A 13,206-nucleotide genomic window follows, 5' to 3' on the forward strand; every position below is an offset into this window, starting at 1 on the left:
TCCAAGTAGCAAAATGCTATCCATGCATCATACAGTATTGCACAGGCGTGGGCTCGCCGCTCGCACTCGAGCTAGTAACATCGCACTCAGTCAAAACGCTGCAACTATCATCAGAATCAGAATCTACACACGAGGACGCTGGGTTCGTCGTATTCAGTTTTGTTCTCGCAAATGATTAGCTTCTGCCGCTGGAGACATGTGTTGACCCGACACGAATGGCTACTCTGCTTCTTTTCAATAGAAGCGATCATCATGGCACACACATGGCACACCAATCATGCACAACTGAAGGCTGCTGCCAGACTCCACGGAGAATACATGGATCTGCACGGCAGGAACACTCATATCCAAGCATAGCATGATTTAAGCTGTGATTGTTCAGTCCTGCAGCATTGTTTGGAGACAACTACACAATGAAGCACTCAATCTTGGAACCAACAAAGTGGAGTAGGCTTTCGGAAAACATGGAGCCTCACCACAGCAGTAAGGACTAATTAAGGACGCCGCAGGACCATTGCTTCTGAAGCAACTACTATAATTATAACACAAATCACTGGATCGAGTGCACGGTATTATGAGGTTTGACAGCCGTCAAATTTCTGCAAGGAGCGCACCGAAACATGGAGCGGTGGCTGTGCTGCTGCTGCCAAAAACTGAGTCCATTGCACAGAAACATGGAGCTTGAAGAAAGTTCATCTCTTAACTTATCACAAATATTCTTGCCGGGAAGGTATACGGAACATCTGAGTACTCCAGCACTCTGTGTGATACAGATTTGGCACAAAAACGAAAAGAAGGCAATCTTTCCCAATGCTTCGTAAAAGTTAGGAATGGGAATAAAGCATCGCACCGTGAGCAGTTAGAGTTAGGATGCTCATTCGGCAGCAGTCCTTTTCGTCGAGCACTCAGAGTGATGCGCCAGAACACTGAAAGTTCTCCAAGACCAGGACCACCACCAATAGATTCCAATGCACTGAGCCATCCTGCCAAATGTTTCCCTGATAGTTAAGCCAGCCTAGGTACCTAACAGAAGGTCCTTACCTCGAGTCTGAAGATGAGCACCCATGATGGTTGAGAAAAGCAGGGCGATTTTCTCACTGTAGATGGGCTCAGATGGGTCCGGTCCTTCTTGACCTGATAGCTGTCTTCCAATCTCCGTCACCATGGCCAAGGCAGCATAAATGGAAGGTTGCACGAACAGTGAGCTGTTGAATCAACCGACATTCAGAGAAGTTGATTGCTCAACAACCAAGATAATACATCATCTTAATACAGATAACAAAACTGCTGCGTTAGAGCGTAACTGAGTTTGCCATAAAATGCTAATGGATGGACAATTCAATAACGATGCATAGGCAAAATCTGGTAGGGTAATGTTCCTACCGACGGATGCCCCCACATCACCATACACTGTTACTGTATTGTTGCACTGTGAAAACCTCAAAAATAAATGACCATCACCCTTGTCACTGGAATTCTTCATTGTCAACCTGCAGGCATGAGAAGCATGGGGGGTAATCATCATGAAAAGCATACAGCATTTCCCTCCAGAAAATATGCCACTAGCAACAGACGTACATAACATAGATTAACATTTCTGGAACAATTAAGCTGGAAGAAAGCAGCAAGACAAAGAACCATGGTGCAAAGGGTAAAGCAAACAGCTAAGAAGTTTTTAAAAAAGAATGAGTCACTGGATCTGGGTGATTACTCAGAAACAATAAAAGAAGGGAAGTCAAATAACTAGTTAGGATCTGCTGTCAGTTATCAGCCACTATACAGAGATATTTCGCAACATATAATGATCAAATAATTGGTGCATCAGCAGTGACCTATTACAGCTATATCCAAAAAAAGTACAGGACAACCCCGACAAGAGGGAATGATAATGACATAAACTAAACATCAACAAGCTTCACTAACAGCAAGTGAATTGTTATCATGGACTATGATCCAAACTTAAGAAATGAGAAAAATTTCTTGTTTTTACTGTAATGATATTCAATTGGTGTTTAGTTTTTTCCCCACCAGCAGACAACAGAACCCTGCATAGATGCTGTTAGCATTCATGTTGTTACCAGAAAAGATGTTAAAGAAGCAAACAACAAGGACATGCGCCAGCATGGCATAGCAAGTCTTTCCGAGGCCAAATGGTACTAAAGGTAATCAAATGAGCAAAGCAAAGATTACGGTATAGAGAATTTTATGCAGTTTCTCAGATATCCTTCTGCTTTTAAGTAACTCCCTAAACTGCAACATATTCATATCAGAGTAGAGGCAATACAAAACAATAAAGCAGGCATGAGGTGATCAAGACGAGAAATGAAGCCTTTTCCACCTTCACAAGTACGACATAAAGCCATGAACATATAGGGCTTGAGTTGTGATGAGTTTCTAGATTGAAACCACAAAAGGAGCAAAAACAATAGCTATGCTAATTAATAGAACACAAATAGATGAAATAACTCTGGCAATCTGTCAAGGATGCAGAACTTCTATCATCGTTGCAAATTCACCCTTTACTTATTTGAAAGTATGCACATGCACAGAAGAAATGATAAGCAAAAATTACACAGTTTGCCAACCACTGCGTATGTTGTATGACTCAAACAAGATGGAGGGCTACAGGGATGGACATAGACAAATAAATGCCTATTACAAGATGGTACAGTTCATCATTTCTGCCAGAAATGAAAATGTAGAACATGACACCCCTTTAATTTCCACGTATCAATAATAGAAGCACTAAAGAGTAATTAAAGATAGATAGTAGGTAAAATTCTTTTAAAAATAGCAGCTACTATACCACGAGAGCAAAGCTGCAACCAAATTTGTAGGATCCATCTGGACATGTGTTGTATTCAAGTTAAATTCATCTAATCATCTACGTTCAAAAGTTCATCTAATCATCCATACTAGGACATACGGTAATTTAAATTGCTTTTTTAGACACACAGCAGTCCTATATTCAGATACTTTGAATAAATTCTTATATTGCCCTTACACCATGTGCACCACCCCAAACATGACCCTGCACTAGCTGAACTCACTGAAAAAACCAATCTACTATCGTGACATTTTTTAGGCATAGAAAATATATTTGAGTTGGCACATTTAAAATAGCATGGGACTTGAGGTTTCCTTCTCTAGCAGAGGAAACAAAAACATAAAAACTGCAGGAGAAAATGGACAGAAAATTGAAGAGAACAGTCCTGACCACTTACTAGTTAGCCATAGGAGCACAAGCTAGGTAAGCTATGACCATTAAGCACAAACAAGTGCTCAGCTGGCAGCTGTTATGACTGATCCATGACACGAATACTTCAAATTGAAGCAATGAAGGGATGCAGCTACATGAACAGAAGTAATACCATAGATTTTTGGTATTTTTAAAGTCAATATAAGATATAACAGAATGGAAATTCATGTTCAACCAATCCAGTATGTACACAAACACCAGGATGCAAATACAACAATTGTTCTCTCTACCTACAATATTGACAAAGATTGATTTCCCCAAAACATTCATTGCTATTCCTTTCTTGAAGGTTTGCACTTGTGCGTTTGACCTAATTTGGTTGCAAAGCTTACTCCAAGATGTTTGCTCATAGCCATCTCTTAATAATTCTTAAATGAGACAAAGGAAGGGGGAATGCTAGGCCTTCATTTACATCAAAAGCCCCAAGAAATTATAATCTGGGTTCCATTCTTACACTAGCCCTAGTTCTTCAGTGCTATCAATTGAAAACTTGTTACCAAGGAAAACTGTGCTCAGCCACTACGGGACTGCGACGAACTCGCTGGCTGACCAAAACAGCCAAATAGATTCCTAAGTAGGCGGCGAATCCGACCTTCACCACCATCCACTTGTCCTTCTCCCTCTGGCCATGTCACCCGCCTCGGCCCAACCCCGTTACTGAAGCCGCCATCCAGCTCCGTGTAGACGACCGGGAGCTGCTCTCTAGGCCCACCGGCGAACCTGCCTACGGCAAATCCACCGCGTGGAAGTCGCCATATGGTGAGCCCAGCATCCGCCTCCGCATCTGGGGTGGCTGCGGCCGGAAGCTCTTGGCGACAGACGGGGCAGGAGTTGCGGAGCGAGAGCCAGGGAAGGATGCAGTCCTGGTGGTAGACGTGCTTGCACGGCATCTCCCGGCCGGCGGCGCCGGGCTCAAAGGCCTCCTGGCACACGGCACAGTGAGCACCACCTCCGGCGACCGTCACCGACGGCATGGACTCCACCGCAGCCTTCGACGCCGGCGGACGCGGAGCCGCCGCCTCCAGCCGCGAGAACTGGTCGAGCAGGCGGTGGAAACCGGACCCCATGAGGAGGTGCTGGACGTCACCGGGCAGCGGCCGCAGCCCTTCGCCTGCGCCGTCGTCGTAGTAGAGCTCGAACCCGGAAAGCGATCCGCCGCGGAGCACGATGACCGGGTTCATCGTCCCGCGCCGGCCGCTCCCGCCGCCGCCCCGCGGCGGCGGCTGCGTAAACTGCTCCAGGAAGCCGCCGTCGCACTCCGGGCAGACGACAGTCGACGGAGACACCCTCACGAAGCGGCTGCAGCTGTAGCACCAGTAGGACACCGGCGACGACTCCATCCCCGAAATCGAAGACCCCGACCGCCCGAGGCCCCGACCAAATCAAGCAGGAAAAACTCGCAGGCTCACTCCAGCCGCAGATCGAAGACGGCGGACAGACTCAGATCCAGGAGATTTCGGGGAGCGAGGCGCCGAAATCCCCAAATCGAACTCCGCCGGCTTCGAATCGGGGTTTCGGGTGAGGGGGGAGACGACGACGGGAGGGGACGGGAGGGGAATTGTGGGGGGTGGGTGAGTGGGTGGGGCGGTTTTATGTGGAGTTGTGACGGCGTCTGCCGGAGCTGTGACGTCGCAGATGACGGAGATGCACGTGGAGCGCGGCGATTGGGAAGGTCACGCCGTTAGCTAGCTGCTGGTGGTGACGTTGACTGGTCTGCCGGCCGGGGAAGTCAAGGGGAAGACGGGGAGCCCGGGATGGGTGGATCAGCGGCGGCCGGGTGGGTTTAACAAACCGCCGCGTGGATGGAAAGACGGAAGAAGGGACAAGGGAGGCGGTTTTGACTTGCGCGGTGAAAGGCGTCAGGTTTAAATTTGGTCTTGTTTAGTTCTCAAAATATCTCTAGATTTTTCGTCAAATCAAATTTTTACGACACATACATGGAGTACTAAATATAGATAAAAAAATAATTATTACATAGCTTGCTTATAATTTACGAGACGAATTTTTTAAACCTAGTTAATCCAAGATTAGACAATAATTACCAAATACAAACAAAAAATGCTATAATATGAAAACCAAATTTTTTCACTAACTGAATAAGCCTTTATCGTGGTTTTGGTTTGACGCTGGCCACCAGTTTAAAACCGAGAAACAGTACGACTACTTTTGAACTTACAGAGTGTAAATTAGTTAAACTTGTTGATCGCAACCCATATTAACACGGCACAAACAAAAAGATGGACACTGATACATGACTTTTCTTTGGATGTGAGTCGACTATCAAATCAGGCATGGCTTCATATGTTTTTGTTATGGTTAAATAGGAAATAGTTTGACTTAGAAAAGAAACTGTACTGATTTATTTTTTTTGATAGAGATGTATCAAGTTGTTGTTTAAGATATTAATACAACTCCGGTCCGGCTTGCAACTCTTGTAAAAGTAAACTACTTTAAATATATAAAGTATATATAGTTATATAAATTATGAAAGTATTTTCATGGTTAATTTGGCAACACCGATCATGTTTTAAAAATCTACGTGATTTTTTATATAATGGTTGACCAAGTTTCAGACGTTTTTTCTTTTAAAAAAAGTTTCAGAAGTTTAACTAGCTATAATCCTAAAACGATCTACATTTATATTGGAATCGAAGGGGAGTAGTTAACTCTATGTTTTTTGTCAATTTTGTCTTAAAAAAATCGTTTCTGTCTCTTCAAATATATTGGCAAAAGTCATCCACTTTTGCTTCTCGACGAAAGGATATTCGCTGCTATAGATGGTTCAGCGAATGGTCGCCGTTGCTGCAGCAACTACACTTTCAGTCGCTTTGTAATCATCACTACTAGTCGCTTTCTAATCACTTTTGCAAATACGGCGTATTTTCTGGTTAAACAAAAAAACCGTAAACCAATTGCTGTATTTTTAAAAACCGCAAACCAATTGACCTTCACATGTGTCTACATGTACAGGAACAAAATAGCCAGATTCCAAAAGTCGGTAAAGTTTGACACGTGCTCGAGTCCACGTCAGCGATAGATCAGATCTACAGAACGAACAAAGAAACTTCATATGCTGTCATGCTCAATCAGACATGATACAATCACTCCTTGTCTGCGAACAAAGTTGACGAGAAGCTTCCTCCCCATCCCTTGTGGTCTAGCCACGGCTTGTGCAATTCCAAGTCTATGACGCAATTCAACACCAACAACTGCAATCACACCCGGGTATTGGTCACAAATATATGTAGATGACTTGACGTTCAATTCAGAAAAAAAAATGATATCACCTTCATTCTAGAAGGAACAAAAAATCGATACAAGACATTATCTTTTTTTAAAAAAATCCAGAGTTGTTTGCAAAGCTCAAACATTCATAGTTGTCCACAACAAATAACCAGGCTATGCCGAGGCTGCGAATTTGGCAGCCAGTTCATTCCCACCTTCTCTATATAGCCTCACAGCTCACTTGGCACAATTCACAAAGGAACTATTAAGTTATTTTGCTCTTCTAGAAGGATAGCAAACAGAAATATAATATTATATGTAGCTTCTGTTTCCAAGGCTCCTATCCAAAAGTCAATGCCTAACCAGCCCAAGTTTCAACATGCAAGCAACAGAGAAATATAAGACTTCAGTTTCAAAGTTACCAGTGTATATGGCGCAACAATTCAGGCATATTTGATATTAATAATCTTAAATTCAACCAAAGTAACAAACTGTTCATTAACCCCCAACACCAGTAACAGCCAGGGCTGGCAAAGTCCTGTACATAAAGTTCACAAAAAGAAAGAGTAACAGTAACAGAGCGCACCTCTTGGTGTTCAACACAGTGAAAAGAAATCATGCTAGATTCAGATTGAAGCACAAAGATGCTGATATGTGATTCAGATGCGATGTAGAATTTATGAAGCATCTGTTGTAGTACATAAATTTTACTCACAACTTGAATAAATGAGAAGAAATCAGGCTACTTTGAACAGAGCACAAAAGCATGGAGCTAACCAGTTTTCACAATGACATAAAACCTGAGAAAAGGAGATGTTGAAGACTGATATGCATCTGAGGAGCATTGTCAGCATACGCAGCACATATAACCTGCATAAAAGTAATTCCAGTAGATAGAGGAGTCAAGACATACTTAAGTATGCAGGATCATCTAAATATGGTAGATACATAACATAGGTGATCAGTTGTATGGTCAGATTTCAAACGAGGAGCACAAACATGACAACGACCAGGCTCATAGAGGAAGTATGGTTCATTGACAAAGGGAGGTGCCAACACTGCTCTAACTAGTGATACATTATACATCTGATTCCCAATGTAAGCCGTTTTTAGGAATAATCAGGTAAAACTTTTTTTTAACTTGGTCCATCAGTATATTAAAAGTGACATATATTGACAACATATGGTTCATGTTACTATATTAATCATGGAAAATATTTTTTTAACGAAAATACAGCAGGGAACCTCCATTTAAGCATTTTTTTTATCAAGAAAAAGGAATAGAAACTGTACACACAACCACCAAAAAAAAGCAAAAGAAGCAATAAGCCAGAGAAAGGGTAAGAAGCTAGGCAAGAGAACCTATACAGAGCACAAAAGCAGGACGTTTAGCATAACAGATTCTAACAGCTTCCAGTCTAGCCTCCTCTCAAAAGAAGCACTTCCAAGAATTAAAGGAAGGGCAACCCCTATCGAAAATGAAGTTACTCCTTTGCTTCCAAATTTGCCAAGCAGCAATGACGAATATCTCCACAAAAAAGGAATTCTGAAATTGTTTCTTTGCTTGCATCAACATCCGGAAGAAATCCCTGCATTATTCCATTGGATGCCCTAGTGCTGCCAATAGGCTCAACTGAAGGTGCAGCTGAAGAACAAATGGAAAGCAGTTTCTTCCACATTGTTACTGCAGAGAACACAGTATTAACTGTTTCCTTCCAGTTTATGCTTTTTCCTCTTAGTATATTCCTTGTATTTAGCCTATCCATAAGAAGCCAGGAAAAGGCTCTGAGTTTATTCACAATGTAACTTTGAAGATTTACGCAGCTCTCCTGCGTGTTCGAGAAAAAAAAACTTTGAAGATTTGATACTATTGATAGGCTTGTTCAGAAAGGGGAGCATTGAGACACTGAGATCTTTTTGTATTTGGTAAAAGAGAAAAGCCTGGAAAACTTGATTTGCATAACATTGTCATTCCAAAGATCAGACCAGAATAAAACAGTAGAGCCATCTCCAATGTGAAATTGGCAATACCTCTGAAGAGATACATTATTTTAAAATGTTCATCCACCAAAAAGAGCCCTCATCAGTTGTTGCATAATAAAATATAACTTTCACTATCTGAGATTGTATATTTTAACAAAAAGTTCCAAGTCAAAGTGTCACATTAGAGGTTGTTTCTGTCCTAAACAACCTATATTCAGAACCTTTGGCTCAGTTATAGAATAAGGTGAGATTACCTGAGTAGAAATTATAAAAAGAGTGGGAGCATTTACATGACACGCTTTGAGGTACGCCACAGATTGTTTCCCATAACAGTAACAAAAAATATATATATAAATACAAAGTCACTGATCGGAACACTTGCCTAAAGTGAAGGCAAAGAAAAGAGTGTCTAATGAGCAAATCGAAATAATATAAGTGGATTGGATAATCAAGATAGATTGCAAGATGAAGATGACATGTATTGCTTGTTGAATGGATGATCATTATAGTCAAAGTCCTTGTTAACATATTATCTGGGGGAGTATATATACACATATTATGTGTTGCTCGAAAAGTTTCGGCACAAATGAATTCATTAAAGTTATGTTTTGCCAAATACTGTTATCCACCTTACGAAGTATACAGTAAGGTTTAGTGGTATAATAACAATTTAAAGTTAATGATGGTTTTAAATGTTCGGTGTACCCTTTACAACACCAGACCGACCAAGACCACATCTATTAAACACAGGCCGGTCAACCTTCCTCCGGCATAAGAGCCAGGAGAAAATTAACACCTCATGCTCCGGCCAAACCCCAAAGATGTAAATCCTCCATAGCTAGCAGCAAAGCTCAAGCCAGACTAGAGGAAGCACCACCAAAAACACACCTATTGAGATGCTTCCAGAGAGTCCAAGCACTTAGAATAACAAGGGAATTAAGGCCCTTTTGAATAAGATCAACTGCCCCTCTGGAAATTCTATCTCACCAGTCATCAAAGTAAACATCTTCCATTTGAGGACCAACCCTTCGCCTGAGGGAGAACCAGGATTTGTTGGTTTTAATATCTAGGTTTGGTGTGGGTTTGTGTGGTTCTTTTGTAAGAGATCTTACCCCGTGTTTTGTTCACTTTTTAATATAGTGATACATAGCTCTTCTGCATGTTCATGAAAAAAAATGTTGCGGTTGTACATAAAGTGATACATGTAAGGAATCTTGTTGACAAAATAACTTGATACCACCATGATCCTTTCATTTCATTTCAATTAAAGATGGCTTGAATGTTTCATCTTATGTGAGATCTTAAAGGAAGTATATTTTCAATCTCCAAATCATTACACTAGCCAAGTGGGAGAATATAAAAATATTTTATTCCAGTTATCAACATTCTAGTGTGACGATTGCTTACAAGGGCTTCTGAGGCAGGGCTGCTGCAGCCCCTGTCTAGAAGACCAATTCAGCATAGAATTTCCCTCTATGCAGATGACGTGGCCCTCTTTTTCAGACCGGCTGCAGAGGACATCTCTTTGATACCAAGCATGCTCCAACTTTTTGGGGATGCTTCGGGGCTCGGGACCAACGTTCAAAAGAGTAGTGTGATGCCAATCCAGTGCTCGGATGCTAGTATGGCTGTGATACAGAGTTTACTGCCCTGTGAAATCATGAATTTTCCATGCAAGTATTTGGGTTTGCCCTTGTCTCTCAGGAAACTAACAAAGGAACAATTCCAGCCAATAATTGACAGAATCACGGATCAATTACCAGGTTGGAAGGCAGACTTGATGACACAGGCTGGTAGGTAGTGCAAATGCAATATGTCTTAACAGCCATGCTGATCTATCTAGCCATGGCAATTGACTTACCTCCTTGGGCAATTAAGGCCATTGATAAAATCAGAAGAGGGTTTGTGTGGAGAGGACGCAAGGAAGCAAAAGGTGGGCATTGCCTCATTGCTTGGAGGTCTAGGAATCTCTGATCTGAAATCTCTAGGTATTGCACTAAGAGTAAGATGGCCATTGCTCAAGAAATCTGAACCTAATAAACCCTGGGCAAGTCTACCACTTCAATTAAGCAAGGATGTTGAATGCCTTCTTTCTCTGGCCATTATTACTGAAATTGGTGATGAAGCCAGTACCCTTTTTTGGAAGGATAAATGGTTGACTGGTAAAAGCATCCAGGATCTTGCACCCAATCTGTATGCTCTTGTACCAAAAAGAAGGGCAAGCAGACACACTGTGATGGCTGCTCTTGATGAGGAGAAATGGCTAGAAGATATTCAGGGGGAAATATCCGTGCAAGCATTAATGGAATATCTTGAGTTATGGGATATATTAGAAGGTATGGTACTACAGGAGGGGATCCCTGATAGGCGTATTTGGAGGCTTTCAGCCTCAGGAGAATATACAGCTAAATCCACCTATGATGCATTTTTTGAGGGAACCCTCAGTTTTGACCCATATGAGCGCATCTGGAAATCTTGGGCGCCCTAAGTGTCGCTTCTTAATGTGGCTGGTTGCTCACAATCGCAGTTGGACAGCAGACAGGTTGGCTCGGCGAGGTCTTCCTCACCCAGACAGGTGTCTGGCTGTCTGCTATGTGATCAGGAGGAAGAGAACATCCAGTACCTCCTAATTGGATGTGTGCTTGCAAGACAATTCTGGTATGACATCCTACATAGCATCGGTCTTGCAGCACTTGCCCCACAGCCAGTCCATTCCTCCGATGCCTGGTGGGATAAGGCGGTCTTGACAGTAAGCGGAGATGCGCGAAAGGGGTTGAATTCCCTTATCATCCTAGGCACCAGGACCAAGCATCGAAATGACTGTGCGCTACCCCTAGACTGTCTACGGCTTTGAACCTTGCTCGGGAGGAAGCCCTTTTATGGTCTATAGCTGGTGCTAAGGGACTGTCCCTGCACACAGCTCGGGATGATGGTTAGAGGGTCTTTGGTCAGGTCTGTCATAGGTGATTAGTTTCAGTCAGTAAGTGGGTGTGTGTGTGTTTCGGTCTCTGTATGACTCCTATGTCTACTATTAATACAATGATACGCAGTTCTCCTGCGTATTTAAGATACATTAAAAGAATTGAAATTATTGGGTTTAAATACCCTCCTCTCTCCCTTTAAAAACTACATGGAATGTGTTCATGTATGAAGGAATGGACCCTATGCATGAAAGGACACTTATTATTGAATGAACACATTGAGATGACATGACAATCCATGAAAGGTGTCACTTCATGAAGAGACTAGAGACATGATGGTTCACTGCAACCCTTCATCAAGTACAAATAGATGGGGCATTAGCATCGCTCAAAGAATATACAATAACACTACTTAAAAGGATAAGGATGTTGTTCATGTCTATCCTATTACCATCAAGAGAACACTTAAAGAAGAAGGAAGAGAGGAGAGAAATTCTATGGCATAGTTTTGCAGCATGAAGAAGAGATAAAGATATGTATATCAAAGCCAATTTCAAGGTCCCAACACGTTCTAAACACCTTTCACATGGGACAAAATGCAGCTTTATTCTTGTTTTCACTCTTAGAAAGAGTAGCGTCGTTCAGTCACTCGTCTTTCCAAATTTCATTCGTTCTTGCTTTCCCTCCAGATTATTTTAAGAGTGGTGCAAATTGCTTTTGATTTAATGATTTGTAAATATCCCACATTTATAAATGGATCATTCCTAAAACAAATTAGTTGTAAGCTAATTTAGTTTAGCACGCCCCTCAGCTGAACTGATCAATATGCTAAAAAAAAGTGAGAAAGGAAGGAAAACCACATGTGATACTAAAGGTGCAACGCTACATATAAAAATCATCGCTATTACAAGAAATAGAGTGGAAAAGAAGAAGAAATGCTCACATTGGGGGGTGGGGGTGGCAGTTCATCCCGAAATCAATAATTTCTTCTCTTCTGCCTGGACTTAGCCCTCTTCTTCCTCGCCTCCTCTTTCTGCCTCTCAGCCTCCTCCTTCTCAAACTTCTCCTTTTCCCTCTTCTGCAAGAAGTCCTGCACCGCCAGGTAGATCACCTGCATTGCAAAAAGAATCGTGAGCCAACCAAAAAACACACAGCCTGGCGAGATCAGCAATCGACCATCCAACGCCACAACGGCTCGCTCGCAAGTCGCAGCACACACGCACCCCGAGGGTGAGGAGGGAGAGGCCGACGAACGCAACCGTGAGCAGCACGGACACCACCGTGGCCGTGATGCTGTCGTCGTCCGCGGCCACCCTCATCGCGGCCTCCGCCTCTTCGAGGGGCAACTCCGCTTCGCCGGCCACGGCCGCAGCAGCCGCAGCCGGGCGCCCGCGCCGCAGCCCATCATGCCTCGCGAGGAGCAGGGGACTCGAAGCCCTTCTCACTCGTCCCTCCAACACATTCCTAGCTGCGCGCCTCAACGGAAGCGGCCTCAGCGGCGCGAGGGGCAGAACTGAGACCGAGCTCACCGCTGCTGCCATTATCCCCTCCCCGGCGCTCGCCGAAGCAAATGAACGGTCGAAACGAACGGCCGAAAGACAGAGGGAAAGAAAGGCCCTGGGCCGTATCAGAAAACATAAAACCGAGCCTAGTGGGCCGCAGGCGGTGCAGAACAAGATGGGCCGTTCCGGCCCACAGAGCTGCCGCTGCGGGGTCCGAACAGCCGAGTGATTTCCAGAGACATCCGTCCCTATCCCCAACCTTCCTACCACCATCGTGACGTGACGACATTTGGCGTTTTAGCTCCTAGGGGAGAGT

At 43.3% G+C, this 13,206-nt stretch overlaps 2 protein-coding genes across 4 annotated transcripts; both read right to left on the bottom strand.

Annotated features, from left to right (window-relative positions):
* Positions 3,404-4,815, bottom strand: LOC8081514 (E3 ubiquitin-protein ligase RDUF2). Its single transcript, XM_002468066.2, has one exon. It carries the CDS (start codon positions 4,597-4,599, stop codon positions 3,772-3,774), a length of 828 nt encoding a protein of 275 aa, XP_002468111.1. The 5' UTR covers positions 4,600-4,815; the 3' UTR covers positions 3,404-3,771.
* Positions 6,164-13,178, bottom strand: LOC8081515. Of its 3 annotated transcripts, none has more exons than XM_021464808.1 (4): positions 12,612-13,178; positions 12,332-12,499; positions 7,285-7,354; positions 6,164-6,468 (listed from the first exon to the last, which is right to left on the bottom strand). In XM_021464808.1, exons 1-2 carry the CDS (start codon positions 13,161-13,163, stop codon positions 12,365-12,367), a joined length of 687 nt encoding a protein of 228 aa, XP_021320483.1. In that variant the 5' UTR covers positions 13,164-13,178; the 3' UTR covers positions 6,164-6,468; positions 7,285-7,354; positions 12,332-12,364. The 3 variants fall into 3 exon arrangements, with proteins under 3 accessions (XP_021320483.1, XP_021320476.1, XP_002468112.2); XM_021464801.1 differs by having other exon boundaries at positions 7,262-7,354; XM_002468067.2 differs by having other exon boundaries at positions 6,176-6,468; positions 7,071-7,354.

The sequence above is a fragment of the Sorghum bicolor genome, chromosome 1, assembly GCF_000003195.3.
Source record: "Sorghum bicolor cultivar BTx623 chromosome 1, Sorghum_bicolor_NCBIv3, whole genome shotgun sequence".
Taxonomy (NCBI): domain Eukaryota; kingdom Viridiplantae; phylum Streptophyta; class Magnoliopsida; order Poales; family Poaceae; genus Sorghum; species Sorghum bicolor.